The sequence below is a fragment of the Tauraco erythrolophus genome, chromosome Z (genome assembly GCF_009769465.1).
Source record: "Tauraco erythrolophus isolate bTauEry1 chromosome Z, bTauEry1.pri, whole genome shotgun sequence".
In the NCBI taxonomy this organism is placed as follows: Eukaryota; Metazoa; Chordata; class Aves; order Musophagiformes; family Musophagidae; genus Tauraco; species Tauraco erythrolophus.
In genome coordinates, this window is record NC_141496.1 from 38,330,871 (window position 1) to 38,349,212 (window position 18,342).

Sequence of the window (18,342 nt, forward strand, 5' to 3'; positions counted from 1 at the left end):
TTTTTTGATAACGAATTAGCCTCTAAGGTTTGCTATACTTTTTAAAACCAGAAGATCCAATTACTAGGATTTAGAAAAGTACATAACTGGAAATCAGGCAGTTAAATGTCACTAGTTTGGTTTATTTCAATATTATTTGACTAAAAAATCTCATTTAAGAAATTTGAAAATAAAGTTACTTACCACTTCTTCTACCAGGTCTTCTACAATAAGACCTTGTTCATCTGTCCGTAGATTTGTAACCCACATCCAGCCATCTTCCAATTCGTTATGGACAATAAACATGTCTCCTTTAAGGAAACTGAAGAGAGTTATAGCAAGATTTAAATCAGAGATAAAATCATAATGAAAAGTTTAATAAACAAAATGAATTCTTGGGTATCATTTCAGCAAAATATTTGAGAAAACCTGTTCATGAAAAATGCTTTAATTGATACCCCAAGCACATCATGTGTATTTTTTCTCACCATCCAAGTGGCCACTATATATGAGTATTTGTACTTTTGATTTACATTTAGTATCTAATACATACTTCAGTTCTGTCAACTTCAAAGTGTGCTAAGGACGTACAAAACAAAAATAACACCACAACAATATTAAAAGATAGCAAGATTGTTCTTTTATCATGAAGGATGAAAATACTAAATACAAGTGAAATAATCAGAGATACCCTTAATAATCCACAAGAAAATAACGCTCCTTTCATGGAAAACTAATCTTGTATAATAAAAGCCTGTGGAGTATCTTTTCTTTATGTTCATAGACAGAGCTTTAAACTAGATATGAAAGGGGGTGGGGGTGAAATCAGGACCACTGGGAGGGAGCTGGAATGCAGTATGCCAGTGCTTGTGGGGGAGGAATGCACTAGCAAGATCGATCGTGCAGTCCTGTGAATTAGCAAGGGATCAAGGTGTCATGCCAGGTTGCAGACAGAGCGCAGGAGTTGTTGAGGGGTTGGTTACTCTGGAAACATCTGAGCATCTTCAGGGAGCTCCAGCTACCTCATCAGGGACCCAACTCAAATGGCTCTATAGGAATGCCCGCAGCTTGGGCAATAAACAAGAGGAGCTGGAGATGCTTGTGAGCCTGCAGCGCTATGACCTGATCGGTATCACACAGACATGGTGGAATGACTCCTGCGATTGGTGTGTTGGACTAGAGGGGTATAAACTGTTCAGGAGGGACAGGCAGGGGAGATGAGGAGGGGGTGTTGCCCTCTATGTCAATGAATGGCTAGAATGCATGGAGCTCCACTTGGCAAGTGATGACGATAGAACCGAGTGCCTGTGGGCCAGGGTGAAAGGAAGGGTAGGAGACTTCACAGTGGGAGTGTGCTACAGACCACCCAATCAGGAGGACCAAGTGGATGAGGCCCTACATAGGCAGGTAGGAGTTGCTGCTCGTTCACAAGCCCTGGTCCTCATGGGGGATTTTAACCACCCTGATATCAGTTGGAAAAACAACACAGCGAGGAACAAGCAATCCAGGGGATTCCTGGAATGCATTAAAGATAACTTCCTTATCCAAGTGATAGAGGAACCAACGAGGAGAGGTGCCATGTTAGACCTCATTCTCGTCAATAGGGAAGGGCTGGTAGGTAATGTTGAACTTGTGGGTAGCCTTGGCTGCAGTGACCGTGAGATGGTGGAGTCTGAGATCCTAAAGGCAGCTAAGAGGGGGAAGCTCAGCAAGCTTGAAACCCTCGATTTCAGAAGAGTTGACTTTCGCCGCTTCAGGAGTCTCCTTGGTAGCATGCCATGGGATAAAGCCCTGGAGGGACTGGGAGCCCAAGATTGCTAGTTGACTTTCAAGGATCATCTCCTCCAAGTTCAAAGGCATTGCATCCCTAAAAAGAAGAAATCAGGCAAAAACACCAGGAGACCTATATGGATAAACAAAGAACTCCTGGCTAAAATCAAATACAAAAGGGGATTACACAAAGCATGGAAGCAGGGACTGGTAACCTGGGATGAGTACAAGGAAGTTGCTCGTGTACTCAGAGACCAGGTTAGAAAAGCTAAGGCCCTGACAGAGTCAAATCTGGCCAGCGATATTAGAAATAACAGAAAAGGATTTTATAGGTAAGTGAGAGAAAAAAGAAAAACGAGAGCATGTGGGGCCCCTCCGGAAGGATTCAGGTGACCTGGTTGCTGAGGACATGGAGAAGGCTGAAATTTTCAACAACTTTTTTTCCTCAGTCTTCACTGGCAACCAATTGAACCACACCACCCAAATCACAGAGGATGTTGGCTGGGTCTGGTAGAATGAAGAACCACCCAGGGTAGGAGAAGATCAGGTCCGGGAATACCTAGCGAACCCGAAGGTGCACAAGTCCATGGGACCTGATGAGATAGATCCACGGGTCCTGAAGGAACTGGCGGCTGAAGTTGCTAGGCCACTCGCCATCATATTTGAGAGGTCCTGGCAGTCTGGTGAGGTTCCTACAGATTGGAAAAGGGCAAACATAACCCCCATCTTTAAAAAAGGGACCAAGGACAACCCCAGAAACTACAGACCAGTCAGCCTTACCTCTGTGCCAGGTAAAACCATGGAACAGATTCTCCTGGTAGCTGTACTAAGGCACATAAAAAATAACCAAGTGGTTGGTGACAGCCAACATGGCTTCACTAGGGACAAGTCATGCCTGACTAATTTAGTGGCCTTCTACGACAAAGCTACAGCTCTGGTTGACGTGGGTAAAGCAACGGATGTCATTTTCCTGGACTTGTGCAAGACGTTTGACACTGTCCCACATGACATCCTTGTCTCTAAAAAGGAGAGACATGGGATTTGACAGATGGACCACTCGGTGGATAAAGAACTGGCTGGATGGGCGCACTCAAAGAGTTGTGGTCAATGGTGCAATGTCTACATGGAGACCAGTGTCAAGCAGAGTCCTTCAGGGGTCTGCTCTGGGTCCAGTGCTGTTCAACATCTTTGTCAGGGACATGGATGACGGCATTGAGTGCACCCTCAGGAAGTTTGCCGATGACACCAAGTTGTGTGGTGCCGTGGACTCACTTGAGGGAAGAGATGGCATCCAGAGGGACCTTGATAGGCTTGAGAAATGGGCCAGTGCAAACTGCATGAGCTTCAACAAGTCAAAATACAAGGTCCTTCACCTGGGTCGGGCCAATCCTAGGCACAAATACAAACTGGGCACAGAGTGGGTTGAGAGTAGCCCTGAAGAGAAGGATTTGGGAGTGTTTATAGATGAGAAGCTCAACATGAGCCAGCAGTGTGCTCATGCGGCCCAGAAGGCCAACCGCATCCTGGGATGTATCAAGAGAAGCGTGGTCAGCAGGTCAAGAGAGGTGATTCTCCCCCTCTACTCTGCTCTTGTGAGACCCCACCTCAAATACTGCGTCCAGTCCTGGTGTCCCCACCATAAGAGAGACACAGATTTGTTGGAGCGTGTTCAGAGGAGGGCCACAAAGATGATCCAGGGGCTGGAGCACCTCTGCTACAAGGACAGGTTGCGGGACATGGGACTCTTCAGCCTTGAAAACAGAAGACTTCAGGGGGACCTAATAGCTGCCTTCCAATACCTGAAGGGAACCTACAGGAAGGCTGGGAAGGGACTTTTTACAAGAGTGTCCACTGATAGGACAAGGGGAAATGGGTTTAAGTTGAAGGAGAACAGATTTAGATTAGATCTGAGGAAGAAATTCTTCAGTACGAGGGTGGTAAGACTTTGGAATAAATTGCTCAGAGAAGTTGTGGATGCCCCCTCCCTGGAGGTGTTCAAGGCCAGGTTGGACGGAGCCTTGAGTAGCCTGATCGAGTTGAGAGGCGTCCCTGCCCATGACAGGGCGGTTGGATTAGATGATCTCTGAGGACCCTTCCAGCCTATGCCATTCTGTGATTCTATGATTCTTACATATGAAGACAAGTGCTACCAAGAGAGTACTGAACAGTTAGAGAAGCCATGCAATTAGCTACAATAAATGCATAAATAAGAAACATTAACATGTCTAAGGGAGTTTAATTTCTCTAACGTTAGTGTAAGTTACTCCTTAAGCATTATCCTAAACTCAGGTCATATGTAAACCTTTCACTCTAGTACAGCAAGACTTCTCAAATCAATTTTGATGATGCATCAAGGTACAGGGAACTGCAATAAAGTATCAAAGCTTATTAACTACTATCTCAGTCCAAAATTATGTAGGAAATTTCTACAGCATTTCTCCCATTTGAGGTAGGCTAACAGAAAAGGCATTAACTCAAGCACAAAGCAAACAGTAAGAATTAAAAAAAAAAAACAAAAACTAACAAATCACTATTGAAAACAGAATAAATTCAGCTGTTAATGAACTTAAATCCTAAGAATGGGCAACAGACAGCAAAAGCACCCTCCATCAGCTCTATTACAGAGAACTATAAGTTACTGCATGGAACACAGGCTGAAATTAACCCCATAATACTTCAAACTTTCTAAATATTAACCATGATATTAAAATTTTAAGTCAAGAGTCTCTGAAATACATGAAGTTTTCAAGAGCTTATTAATTTGACCTAGAAAACACTGAGGACTTTGGTCCCAGCTATGTCATGACCAGAACTATTTTAGCGACGTGGATTTCAAAACCCGAGAGCTTTGCATTTTAGCTCTATCCTAAAAGAGAAAGAAAATGTATAATTTTCTACAACTTTTGGTATGATAGCAAAGTAATAAAATCCTTTTTCCTCTAAAGTTGGCAGGTGCAAAAGGCACTTAACAGACTCAATCTATCTTTTTACCCTTACACACAGTAGAAAGACACACTTGCAACATGCAATTAGAGAGGTCCCTTCCCTGTCTTACCACCTTCCTCTCATCTGCTTAGAAAAACAATCTCAAAGACCAATATCCTCACAGCATTCTTTAAAGAGGACAGATAGGACTGGGACAAATTTCCACCCCAATGAGGATATAAAGCTCTCATATATCTTCCTCTATACCTTAGGCTAATCCTTCTAAAAACAATTCCCAATTCAACTGGTGTGTTGTCAACTTATGAAACCAAGACTGTCTCATTTAGACAAATTAGAAATCACTACAAATCTCTTTCAAATCCTACTACTTTTCCATCTGAAAAAAAGTAGTTCTGACATCTCAAGAAAGCAGCACCAATTCCAAATACCCAGCACATGGTTTTCTATGGGATATGAGACTGTTGGTTTTGTTTTCTTTCCACATAGCATCTCATGAAAATGCAAGAAAATCAGAGAGTACAGACAATCCCTAATAAATTATTGAGGTACCAATGTAAGAATAGAAAAAGTGAGTAACGGTTAACAGAAAATTATGAGAATATGATAAAGAGGCTTGCAATTCAGTAATCTTTTAAGCGTTTAGAATTACAGGATATTACACATTTAAAAGTATCACTTGTTCAATACAGACTCTTTCCAAAAGGAGAGAGTGATAGGAAGGGAAGAGAGAATCATTTTTGTCCCATTTTATAGATAGAGAAGTAAAAAGAACTTAGAAAAAGTCGTCACCAAGTTTCTAAGCACAGGCAAGAAATAGAATAATGTTCTTAAAGGCAAAGCTTTTTAACATTGCTCCTTTTTTCTTATTTCAAAGAAGGTGCTAAATACTCTACTCTTACATCTATAAGTAATCAAAGCTCACATTCTCTTTCTAGTGGGCAGAATTGGTTTGGCCTCAACTATCTGCTATTAGTCAGTTCTGCGGGCAGCTCAGGAAAAAAGCCTAGTTAATTTATTTCACACACAGCAGGGCGTTTCTGCACAGAATTCCTTCACACACAAATTTACCTTCTTGGAGAAAAAGATAGGGCTTTATAAGACATTACTTCAAAACCAAAACATCACTAATTTTACTTCTATAAACCCAATGTAACTTCCCTTATAATTAACACAAACAAATATACCAAGAATAAAAAGTCTCATTACTATTTCCAACAAAAAAAGAGGCAACATCCTTCAACCTGTGTTAAATCCAAGATGCAACTGGACAGTATCTGCATGTGAACACATACTTAAATTATTAGTATTCATAAATACTTTTGAGAATTTCACAACCGCTGCTATTATTAAAACATACCTTATTTCATCAGTTTCTGGCACTTTGGTGTAAGGCAGAATTGCTCGAACTCTCCTTCTGTCCTCCACAGGCTACAATTTAATATAAGAGAGCAAAGATAATCCTTTTCCCAATTTCTAGTGCAGAATCCTTCTACCAAGTGTTACGCTACCCTGAGGCAAAGGACTGGTAACAGTCACTTATATCCCCCTTGGCAGTTTTAAATTTTCAAAGCTGAAATCCAGCAAGAGCTAGAAAAGCGTAATTTACAGCTAGCTACAAGAGTTCTCACTTTGTTTTGTCTTGTAGCATGACAAATACTGTTTGCTTATCATCTTAAAAATAAATTACCAATAAAATAATTCCCATAAAAGTATATTTCTGAATTTTCTTCCACTTAGAGTGGAAATTTCCAGTTTAACCTTGAGAAGCATCTTTATTTAGGTTTAGGGTTTTGTTTAGGAGGGGCACTATACAGTGTTTTGTTTCATTTTAATTAAATATATTGTTTTAAGAATGGGCATGTGAAAGAAGCCCCATTTTCAGAAACCTTGGTTATTTCCAGGATGCATATTTTGAAACCGTTGTTAGATACACAAAATATCACAGAGGAGTAGAGGCTGCACTGCAATGGTGCTTTTTACTAGCCAAGAACTGCACATTTTTTACTTCTGTTTACTTACAACGTTATTACTTTTGGAGATAACTGCAACATCTGATATACAGCTTACTTATTACACACTTTCACTAAATAGCAATATTTTTTTAAAATTATTACTTTGTATCAGTAAGAATGCATTTTTATATTCTTTATACTTCGACATATGCAGAGCCTATGTAGAACTACAGGAAACTTTCAACAATGTTTTTTCCAAAGGAATCTATGAATGATGATTAAACATACTAATATTTAAGTAAATGACGCTTAAAAATTTTTACTATAAAAAGTTCACCACTTGCCTCTGGAGGAGCTACTGGAAATAAGAGCTTTTCCCCTTTCAGCAAACAGGACACATGACTGTAATAACCAATTAGGTCCGAAAGTGAAGCAAAACGACGTCCACCAATGTAATAGTCTCCACACATGGCAATAATCCTGTTAATAAAAACAAAAAGCTTGACATAACAAGATTTTTTGCTACAAATTTTTTTTAAGGAAGAGAAAATGAGGAAATGTTTAATTTTTAAAGCAGTGTCTGCATCCAGCAAAATGCAGTATTACAAGCTCTCTATATAAACATCTAGAGTCAATCTTAGCTAATGAATATTTCATCAAAAATTACTGCATGATACACCAGTATTTTAAGACTCTAAAGGAAGTGCTGATACACAAAAAAAAGTCCAGTAAATTTGTCAGAAATAAATCATATTAAACAGAAAAATGCAATTGTGAGTATCCTGGAAAAGAGAAATAACGCACTAGTAGACAGAACAGCATTATTACTTGTATAATGCAGGCGATACACCTTTTATGACAGGCTTATATAAATTTAACAAAGAATCAAAATATTTTAACAACAAATAGCTACACTTCATTATACAACACACAAAATGAACATTTTCAAAAATTAGTCACTTTCGTACAGTTAGTTTAGCATTCATATTAAAAGTATTATGTAAACTGATGGCATCAAGCAGACCTGCATTTTTCTAGCAACAGAGATCAGCCAGCAGTTCTGAGTTAGTGGCTCACTTGCATTCTTACAAAAATGTAGGAAACTGAGAAACAAATTATTACCAAGCTAAGCAAATTTTGCTGTTAAGAAAAAAAATTAAATCTAAAGCTCATGTTAATTGTCTCTCCAGTTTCCAGAAGAGCAAAAAATTATCTTAAGCATATTCCAAAATAAATTACAGTACCAAGAATAAACATTTCTGAATCTTTTTACTTTTCTACTTCATGTTTGACCTCTTCACAAAGCTTGTGAACAACTCAAAAACAAAGGGGGGGTGGGGGGAAACCCACCAAACATTCAATTGCCAAGAAACTTATCCTTCATCCCAAATGAGTACACTATTTATTGGTTTCTTCCATTTTTATTCTTTTTTGTTAGCAGGTCAGTATTGTCAGTATTCTGATACATTCCTGCCCAAAAATCTTCCTTCTCAGTCAGTTCTTTGAACTAAATAACTTCTCCCAAACACTGATGTGTTTGAGAGAAACACATGCAAAACACATGCATACGAAGATGTTCAGAGATGAAATCTAGTTTTTAAGAATATAGCACCGTAAAGGAAGTCAGAAAACGTAACTTTAAGGACATAGGCTAGATATTTTGGCATATTTTCTGTTAAGATTCCTCAGTAAATTATTCAATAGAGATTAGGTTCTAAATGAAATTTAGTGTTTCAGATTATTATCTCATCAAGCTTAAATGAAGCCTTTCATCAGTAGGCTGAGCTAGCAAATACAGAAAGACTTCTGTAATCACAGAAAATTCTCAAGGACAAGATTAAAAGATAATTATCTTCCTTCAAAATATTTTGTATCACTATGATTCATCAAAAAAAAAGTAACACTTCAGTGAAAAAAGATTTAGCTTTGACAGATTTCTACGCTATGAATTAGTCATACCTTGCATTAGCACATAGATCTGTATGCAACTTTCAAGAAGCACCAAAAAAATTAAGAGTTTAAGAAACTTTCATCCAAAATGTTGGAACGTCAGTTGCACAGAAATATAAGAAATGTAAAAAGTACCACGTTTAGGAAACAAAATAGGAGGGCCATTTTTTAGCAATGGAAGTTTCACCCACTCCTGGTAGGCTGCAACTGACAAAGGTCAAGCTTTGGTGGCAACAGCACTCCTACTCCGTGTGACACAGGAGATCCATCCCTGCATTTGCTTGAAATTACTTCAAGGCTGCCATTCCTGAGGTTGACAATGTTTTTGAGCGTAACACTGCCTATCTAATAAGAAACAAAAACATACACTTGGCAACAAATGTAATGGAAAACATGTTCAGTCTCTGAAGAACAGTATTAACTAACAAATTCATTCCCTTTGGATATTTATCTCTGTATTTTATGGATGTCCAAATGAAAGATTCATTAGGGTTTGAAAACATTGTAAGGATCTTTTTCTTAGGGAATCAGAAATCATCAGACTATTTTCTACCTGAGATGCCAGAAATACTTTTATGGTGGACATGAACCAACAGCAACCTGGTGCAGTGGAGGGTTTCCCTGCCCATGGCAGGGGGGTTGGAACCAGATGATCTTTAAGCTCCCTTCCAACCCTACCCCTTCTAAAACAGTCAATTGTGTGATACTGGCTTCCAAAGGGAAAGTTACTAAAAATAATCCAGGATTTTAAAATATCACTAGAAAGCAAGTATTACCACAGTTTACTTCTCTGATACTGCTACACAGTAACCAGTTCCCAAACAAGTATGGGAATAGCTGAGAAGCTGAAATCGATAGCTCAGGTGGCAAGATGAAACATGAGATACTATTTGTGAGCTATATTGCCTGCACTTAATTGACATGAAAGCATGGATTATGCTTTCACATCAATGGTAGATCAGGACCTCTGAACTACACTTCACACAACAGATGCAACCAAAAACTCCTTACATTTGTAAATCATGCACATAGTGGCTCATATGTTGGTGTTCTGGATAATTTCCACTTTCAGAAGTTTAAGAATTTGCCTCAAATTTGTTTCTTGCTATCAAGACAATTGACAAAGATTTTTTCTACTGCTGAAGAAATATACTTTCCTATTTTGTAAAGACGAACATTGCACTGCAGCACTCCACTTGCTGACTAACTTTCAAGCTCTTCTCAGAGTACATCTCATTTGCACTATAGAACACATGAACTTTCTAATGTACGCAGTTTGGCAAAGGTAAAACAATCCTAGTTACAACTTTGGATAAATAGCTACTTGTATTTAGAACAACTAATCCTAACACATACTAAAAGCTGTTTCCAGCAAACCCTTGGATAATCAAATACATAATCTCTTTGTTTCATCTTAGTGTTTTGTCCTTTGTTTTGGGGGGGGCTTTTCCAGATGTGGAAAAGCAGAGGTCTGGGCAACCAGATGTGCTAGCACTTTAAGTATGTTCTGTGAGCTACAATGGCTACTATGGAACAGAATCAAACCAATCTCCTTGACTGACTAATGAAACCTGCATCTTGCTTTAAGTCTATTCACAACTGCTTTAGACAGGCTTCTCTATCCAGATGTTGCCGGTTTCCTCACATTTTTGTTCTTTAGCCCATCAAGTAATTTTTAAGCGGCCCATTTTAAACCAATAAAACACAAGTAAAAAGCTGCACCATGCAACAACAAAGAGTCAAAAATGTTCAATTAGAATACAATTATTGTTTTCTGTTTCTGCTCTATTGTGTTCTAAAACTGAAAATGAAGAGATTACAGTATTTTAAAATAAAATATTTAATCCTCACCTAAAATGATTGACATTTGTTTTACTAAGGAATGAAAGCACAAATGAACCTGGTCTCCGATCACTCTCTCGAATAAGGTAACTTCCAGGTTTTCCTGCTTGTCGAAGACGTTCTTCTGCAATTGTTCTGTCCAGTTTTCCATGATACCACCTGAAAAAAGAATAACAAAGCGTGTCCTTAGAACTTAAAGTTTTTGGTTATTCTCACAGAATAGACCTATGAAAGTAACAACAACTTTCAGTCAAAACTGATGTAACTCCAAACCTTTGTTTCAAAGTTATCACGTCTTACATGTTCTAACTCTCAGTTTACCTATTTCCAATAAGCAACATTATTAAGACAGCATCATTTTTCACGTAACCTGCTTCTCCCAATGAACCATCTCAAGAGGCGGAGGCTCTATACATATCATCAGCTTTTTTCTGGCTCCTAATTTGCATATTTTAAATAAACAGAACCAGAGGTGACTGATCTGACTTGGAAGACGAGCATTGTTCTCATCACCTTCACAAAACCACAGCATGTTCTGAGCTTCATATTGTAATAATTCATTAGCTCTGTATCCATCAACTAACTATGCTTAATTCAACCTTTAACTTCTACACTTAAGAAAACATCAGCTTCCATACAGCCACTGTTAGAAATTTAAATAATTTATTCTAACAGTTCACATACGTCTTGCAAGAGTCACAAAAATTCACTTTGGAAAAGATATGTAAATGACCTTTTGAATTAATATATGCAAGAATACAAAAAATTACAGATATTACAGTTCAAAAAATCAAAGTATAGCTGGGCTGCTGAAAAAATCTGGCCAGACGCATTTTTTTTTCTACCAAATGGAAGCAAAAGTTTTGAGACCTTTTATCAGAATGAAAATCAGATAGACTAAACTGATAAACATCATGTACACCAGCAGAAGCAGCACCAGCGTAGATACTGTTTACCCTGGCAAAGCTGTGTGCTTGCTCATATAGCTCTCCTGTGCTTCTCCCTCACCCTGATCAAAACAAGTTAAACCAGAAAAAGCATTGTTTTGTCTGTACAACAGATAGCACTTGAGGCGGCTGCAGGCCCAGTTACCTTGGCAAGATCCTGTCTCATCCCATTCCAGAGCAACGCAGCCTTGCAGACAGAAACCTGAAGCTTAAAAGATGGTCTACAAAATGGTGATCACACTACCCCTGCCACAAGGGTCCTTTAGGAAATGAAACAAAATAAAGACTGTCTATTTTGAAGTATCTAGGATGAAATATTCCGCTTGTTGGTGTGCACAGCACAGCTGAACCCCGAGTTTGTTCATTCCCGGCACGTCACAACCACCAGGCTTTGCTACTCTGGATAGGCGGACTTTCACAAGGTAATAAATACCCTGGAGACCGAAGAAACCTTCCTGATCAATAAATTATTTGAAACCAGCATTCCATGAAGTCTGTTTTAAACTAACAATAAGTTCACTAAGCTTTTATTTGTTCCTATTTATCACCCATTTGAGAAAGATAATCTTTACTCTATTGAGAGACACATTGCCTTACAACGCCAAACTTAAAGGTGTACTTTCAAAATGAGGAAGGTGGGAGTGTTAACAAGAATGCAAACTGCTAATAAAAAATATACCGGGAAAACAAAAAGGCAGGATTACTTGCAAACAAAAGGATTTCTTACAATTATAGCACAAACTTTGCAGAAGCTTTGAACACAGAGGACACTACCCTTGCTGGTGACAGCAATTTATATACATTGGTATACAGCACATATTGGAGATCACTTCCCCTAACACTGAACAGGCTATCTATATATATTCTCTCCCATTCACCAGTTTTATATCAAGTGTAACAGAAGACATTTATCACCAGGTGAAGTAGAAGTAGGGCTAAAAATTATTTGCTCCTCCATTTCAGAAAAGGTGTGTTTTCTGAAATAAAAATCTCTAGTTAATGTCTAAGTGCAGTTAAATTCAGTGGTATGAGCACATATTTGAAATATTAACAGTTGATATAAAATACACTGTATTTTACAGCTCACTATGCATTAATGTAATGCACAAATTACTCCTTAACACTAGCTACAGAAATAAGCATTAACATTGAATTTAACTACCAACTGATCCAAACGGCAGCAGAGCAGTCAACATTGAGCAATGATGGCCAAAAACAGCTCAAGCGGTAACCTCAGAAGCCTCTGTAGATCACACATATCGTTAAAAAATAGGATACTCACAAGCTTTTAAGATACCATTAAAGTATGCAAAATGCTTGTCAGGAAATAACTGCATTTTTCCAGAGAGCAAAGCTTCATCACTAGACAGAACCACTCTTTTCAAGCAACATAATGCATGAGTGTTGAAAGACTTCATTTTCAGAAGTGCATGTGTTATATTTCATACAGCTATCACCTGTTTTCAATATTATATGAAGATGCACTCTGTAACTTTCTATCTTCAAGTAGTTTGAGTAAATAGTAAAGACTATTTTACAAAATTGCAATCCTCCATCTGATTTTTTTTTCTGTGAATATTGGATAACGTACTGAGCACAAATTCATACCAGTGAAAAATGTTAAGATCACTTATGCAGTATTATTATCAGTTGTAAAGGAACATCCATCCAATACTCAATGCCATCCAAAGAAAGCGCAGCAGAAATGACCAAACTACAGAACTTGCCCTACTCCTTGTAATTTCATCTGAGAATAAAGAGTGCAGAACACTGAAGGATAGCACCAGCCTATCATAACCTCCAAAATAAAACACATCTCAGGGCCACGAAGATGATCCGAGGGCTGGAGCACCTCTGCTACGAAGACAGGCTGAGAGTTGGGGCTGTTCAGCCTGGAGAAGAGAAGGCTCCACGGTGATCTCATAGCAGCTTTCCAGCATCTAAAGAGGGCCTACAGGAAAGCTGGAGAGGGACTTTCTACAAGGGCATGTAGTGATAGGACAAGGGGCAACGGATTTAAACTGAAAGAGGGGAGATTTAGATTAGATATAAGGAAGAAATTTTTTACATTGAGGGTGGTGAGGCACTGGAACAGGTTGCCCAGAGAAGTTGTGGATGCCCCATCCCTGGAAGAGTTCCAGGCCAGGTTGGATGAGGCTTTGGGCAACATGGTGTAGTGGAGGATTTCTCTACCCATGGCAGGGGGGTTGGAACTAGATGATCTTGAAGGTCCCTTCCAACCCTAACCATTCTATGATTCTATGTTCTGGCTTTAACCCTCAATAAGGTATCTCAACAAAGCTTGAGTTCATTGTCTCTGAAACAATACATCACGAGAAACTACCCTTCTGTCTTCAGAGGCTCTGCACCATTTTGAGTTTTATAGGTCAAGATCAACAGCTTCAGCATTTCTGACAGTTTCGGGTTTAACATGCTTGCAGTTAGAAGCGACCCATAACCAGATCTTGATTTACACCAAATACAGCTTCTTAACAGATGTAAAAGGGAGGCTTGCCTACAGTGCATCACGAGTCTCATGGAAGGAATTAAGGTTTGGATAGGAGGGCATCAAATAAAAATCCTGTCTATCTGTTTGTAAATATAAAGTTGTCCCTGTGGCTGCGATCTAAAAGTGCATGCACTCAAACCGTAACTCACTACCACTTAGATGTATATCCTCCATCATGGCCAAAGACAAGATCCCTATCATTTCTAGTCAGTCACCTCTGCTTTTTTGCCTAGTCCTACCTAATGTTTGGATTTCTAACACTAACTTTGCAAGCTTTTAAATCCTGACAATCCACAATTTTCCCAGCATTTCAAGCAAACATAATTAAACAATATTCAGAATCACAGCTAGTGCCCTGACAACAGCTATTTTGAAATGCATTAAAAGAGAAAACACAAGCAGCCTTCCAACAGAATGTTATGGAGTAATTCAGCTACATAACATCTTGCCAGCTATAGATCACAATATAAGTGGTTGCTTCCATGACCAGCCCTTTAACTGCTGTAACAAACTTGTAAAATTGTTACCTAAATTGGAACCTTTATTTTGTTTCTAAGAGAATACCAATAACAGGCTTCCATGTTTCAGGAACCAGTCGGAAGCTGTGCAAGAAAATACTCCCCATCTGCCAGTTTAAATCAAAAGCAGCACGTTCAAAACTCCAACCCCATGTATCACAACCTGAATTTCCGCAAACAGACAGAACACAGCCACCACCACCTCACAAACAGTTTATATATACACTGTGGAGTATGGTCCTGACACTACAGCCGGTCTCATCAGGTGGCTGACGGCCATCAGGCAGGTCATGAGCCTCATGAAACGGGTTGCATTGGAGTTAGAGCTGTTACCTCTTCCGGCAAACAAGAGCTCCTTAATTTTCCTCTGCTCCATGGAAGATGCTGAGTACCAGACACCCAGTCACACAAGTCTCACTAGGTCCAGCCAGCACTTTCAACTGTGAGCATGAATGCAGCTACACGGCATCTCTTTAGCAAGCTCATGGTGCAGTTAACAGGACTTTTGGCTCCCAACATGGACACACCACAAAGTCCATGCAAGGCACAGGCTGTTCACAAAGAAGTAGCAGATGGTGGATTTACCATCTGGAAGTAGGCAGCTGCTATTGGGTGTGGAAGTATGTCACATTGTTCAACCAAATCCTTTTATTTACATATTTCCTTCTTACATGTGGGAAAAGCAAATATTATGAAGCTTTGTTGTTCCACTAAAGGATTCTGCTGTTACAAGACGCCACAATTTTTATTTAGGAACACAGTAGGTTTAGGGAGGAGGGAACGCAGGAGAAAGTGCTGAAGAGAGGTAAGTGTGTTTTTCAGCAACTTAGTACAAATATAGATGTTGATAATAGCTGCAGACGTCTCTATTTCCATCCAGAAAAAAGTTATGGTGCCCAGGAAAACGTCATCAAATGCCATATGCACTTCTCTGAAAGCTCTTAGCCACACCTTGCTGCTTCAACAAAACCCACAAGAAGAATGGAGAACTTCTAGGAGTCGTGGTCAGAGCTACCCTCCTATCAATTCAGTCACTGCCTTAGTGCCTTTCACACATGATAGATTCTTGTTACTACCTCCTGAGATTACGTGAGCTTCATTCTCCTTAGAAGCAAAACAGAGTAAAGATGATTACCTTGAACTGGGAAAATCCTCATTTGCAAATGACATACAGAAATCTCAAGTATAGTTTCACGAAGACAGGAGAGAAAAAAAAACACAACAATATCATGTGTTCCTACTTGCTGTGTCTTACCTTGTTAACACCAATCATCCATCCCCTCTCAAGCTTTCTGTCTGAAGAGTTGACGCTCCTATTGGCTGTTCAAGTTTCATTGCAGAAACAATGTTAATACTGCTACACAAATCAGCAGATAATCTTCGGCAATAATTAAGGAATTTCTAAGATATTGTTAATCTTGTCTGCCATTAACTTCATTAAACATACCAGAGGTTCCTTCACCTTCCTCGTCCTCCCTGCACCTCACCCTCTCTAACCAAGCACGTCTTTTGTTCTGTGCTCCACTCTCACCTCCTGTAAAGCTTTAGATATTCCCATGTAGTAATGCACTCAACTTCTTCAAATGCAAATACACACAGCTAACATCTCAACACTAACATTAACTGGACAAACTAGCAAGATACAGACTGGATGGGTGGTCGGTAAGATGGGCAGGAAATTGGCCCATGGGCCACATTCAGAGCATGGTGATCAGTGGTTTGCACTCTTGCTGGCAGCCTGTCACGACTGGGGTCCCCCAGGGATTGATACTGGGCCCCTTGTTGTTTAACATCTTCATAAATGAGCTGGACAACAGGACTGAAAGCACCCTCGCCAAGTCTGTTGACGACACCAAACCAGGTGGTGAGGTGGACATGTCTGAAGGGTGAGCCATCTTACAGAGAAACCTAGGCAGGCTGGAAGAGCGGGCTAGTAAAAAGAGAGGAAAGTTTAACAAAGGCAAGTGCAAGGTCCTGTAACCGGGTCAGAATAACGGCACAGCCCCACACAACTATTACTATTTCGGTTTAACAAAAAAGGAAACCCTAACAAAAAGAATTGATTTGGTATGAAGTTGGGCCTTCCTAACTTGGAAGCTTCCAAGTTAATTTAGCAACATAGATTTGTATACATTAATTCGTACACATAATAATTGTAATAAAAACACAAGTTAGAAGGAAAAGTTACATATTCCAAGAAAATTTATTAAATATTTAAGCAGCATCGTTAGCTACCTCAGAAAGACTTCTTTTTTCTTAAAGGCAAATTCTTGAGCTTTTGCAGTAGAAATTGTGATCTGCCTACACAAAATAGTTAAATATTCTGTTTACCAACGTAAGGTTTCTTGTACTTTCCTTTAAAGACTTTGCTATTAGCTACTGCCTCTGATGTTTTTCCTGTCTACCTCAAGTAACAATTTTCTGCAAATAGGTCCTGTAACACTGATCCTCCACTATAAACAGTATGTTTATACACATACAGAATCACTTAAGTTGGAAGTGACTGATGGGAATCACGTAGTCCAACCTTGTCCCCCCGCCCCACTCAAGCAGGGTTAGCTACAGCTGGTTGCTCAGGTCACGTTCAGTCGGGCAATGAACATCTCCAGTGAAGGAGACTCCACAACCTCTCTAGGCAACCTCTGCCACTGTTTGACCACTCCACCATAAAAAAAAGGCACTTTTTCGTATTCAGGAGGAATTCCAAGCTTTTTGATTTGTTTCCATTGCCTCTTGCCCTGTCACTGGGCACCACTGAGGACAGTCTGACTCCTTCCATCAGGCATTTATACACACAGATAAGAGCCACACCAGCCTCCTCTCCTCCGGCCTGAACAGTCCCAGCTCTCTCAGCCTCTCCTCATCTGACAGATGATCCAGTCCCTTCATCATCTTGGTGACCCTGTATTGGACTCCTTCCAGTATGTCCATGCCTCCCTTCTACTGGTGAGCCCAGCACTGGACCCAGGACCCCAGATGCACCTCACCAGTGCTGAGCAGAGGGGAAGGACCACCTCCCTCGACCTGCTGTCAACATTCCTGCCAGTGCAGCCCAAGATACTGTTAGCCTTCCTTGCCGTGGAGGGGCACTGCTGCCTCTGCCACCGAGATGCCCACATCCTTTTCTGCAGAACTGCTTTCCAGCTGGTCAGTCCCCAGCATGTGCTTGGAGTGAGTTATTCCTCTCCAGTGCCAGAGCTCTCCGCATTTTCTTTGTGGAACTTCTTAAGATCCCTCACAGCCCAATTCTCCAGCCTCTCCAGGTCACTCTAGAAGGAAGCACATCCACCTGATGTTTCAGCCACTCCTCTCAGTTTTGCATTGTCTGCAATCTTGCTAAGGGTGCACTCTGTCCCAGCATCCAGGTCATTAACCAAAACGTTGAACAGCATCGGCCCCTGGGTACACCCTGGGGAACACCACCAGTGACTTGCCTCCACCTGGACTTTGTGCTGGTGGTCACCACCCCCTGGGCCCAGCCGTTCAGCTGGTTTTCAATCCACCTTACTGCCCGTTTATTGAACCTGTACACTGTCAGCTTGTCTGTGAGCAGGCTAGGGGAGATGGTGTCAAAAGCCTTACTGAAGTTGAGGTAAACTCTCCCCCTTTCTCCCTGAGCCAATGACCTCATTGTAGAAGGCTGATAGGTTGGTTAAGCATTGATTTCCCCCTCATAAATCCACACTGACTACTCCTCACCACCTTCAACACAAAACATAATTTAAAGATAGATTCATGTAAGAATAGAAACTTTTTTTCTGCTCCAGAGTGACAGAGCAGGTATTTTACATGAAAAAAAAAAAAAAAACCACTAAGAACTGCCTCCAGTCTTTATATAGTAGATAAAAGTATACAAAACAGGGCACGTACATCAAACTTGTCAAGTACTAGTAACATTTCATTGGTACTGACCATACTCCAGAGGGACA

General features: G+C 40.0%; 1 protein-coding gene across 1 annotated transcript in view; it reads right to left on the reverse strand.

Moving 5' to 3' along the window:
- Positions 1-18,342, reverse strand: part of RASA1 (RAS p21 protein activator 1) — a 65,214-nt gene that overhangs the window by 41,057 nt on the left and 5,815 nt on the right. Inside the window, exons 2-5 of the mRNA XM_086628742.1 lie at positions 10,449-10,598; positions 6,992-7,127; positions 6,053-6,123; positions 184-301 (exon numbers count right to left, since the gene is read on the reverse strand). Of these exons, the coding sequence (XP_086484868.1) occupies positions 184-301; positions 6,053-6,123; positions 6,992-7,127; positions 10,449-10,598 (475 nt within the window). The remainder of the gene's footprint in view (positions 1-183; positions 302-6,052; positions 6,124-6,991; positions 7,128-10,448; positions 10,599-18,342) is intronic.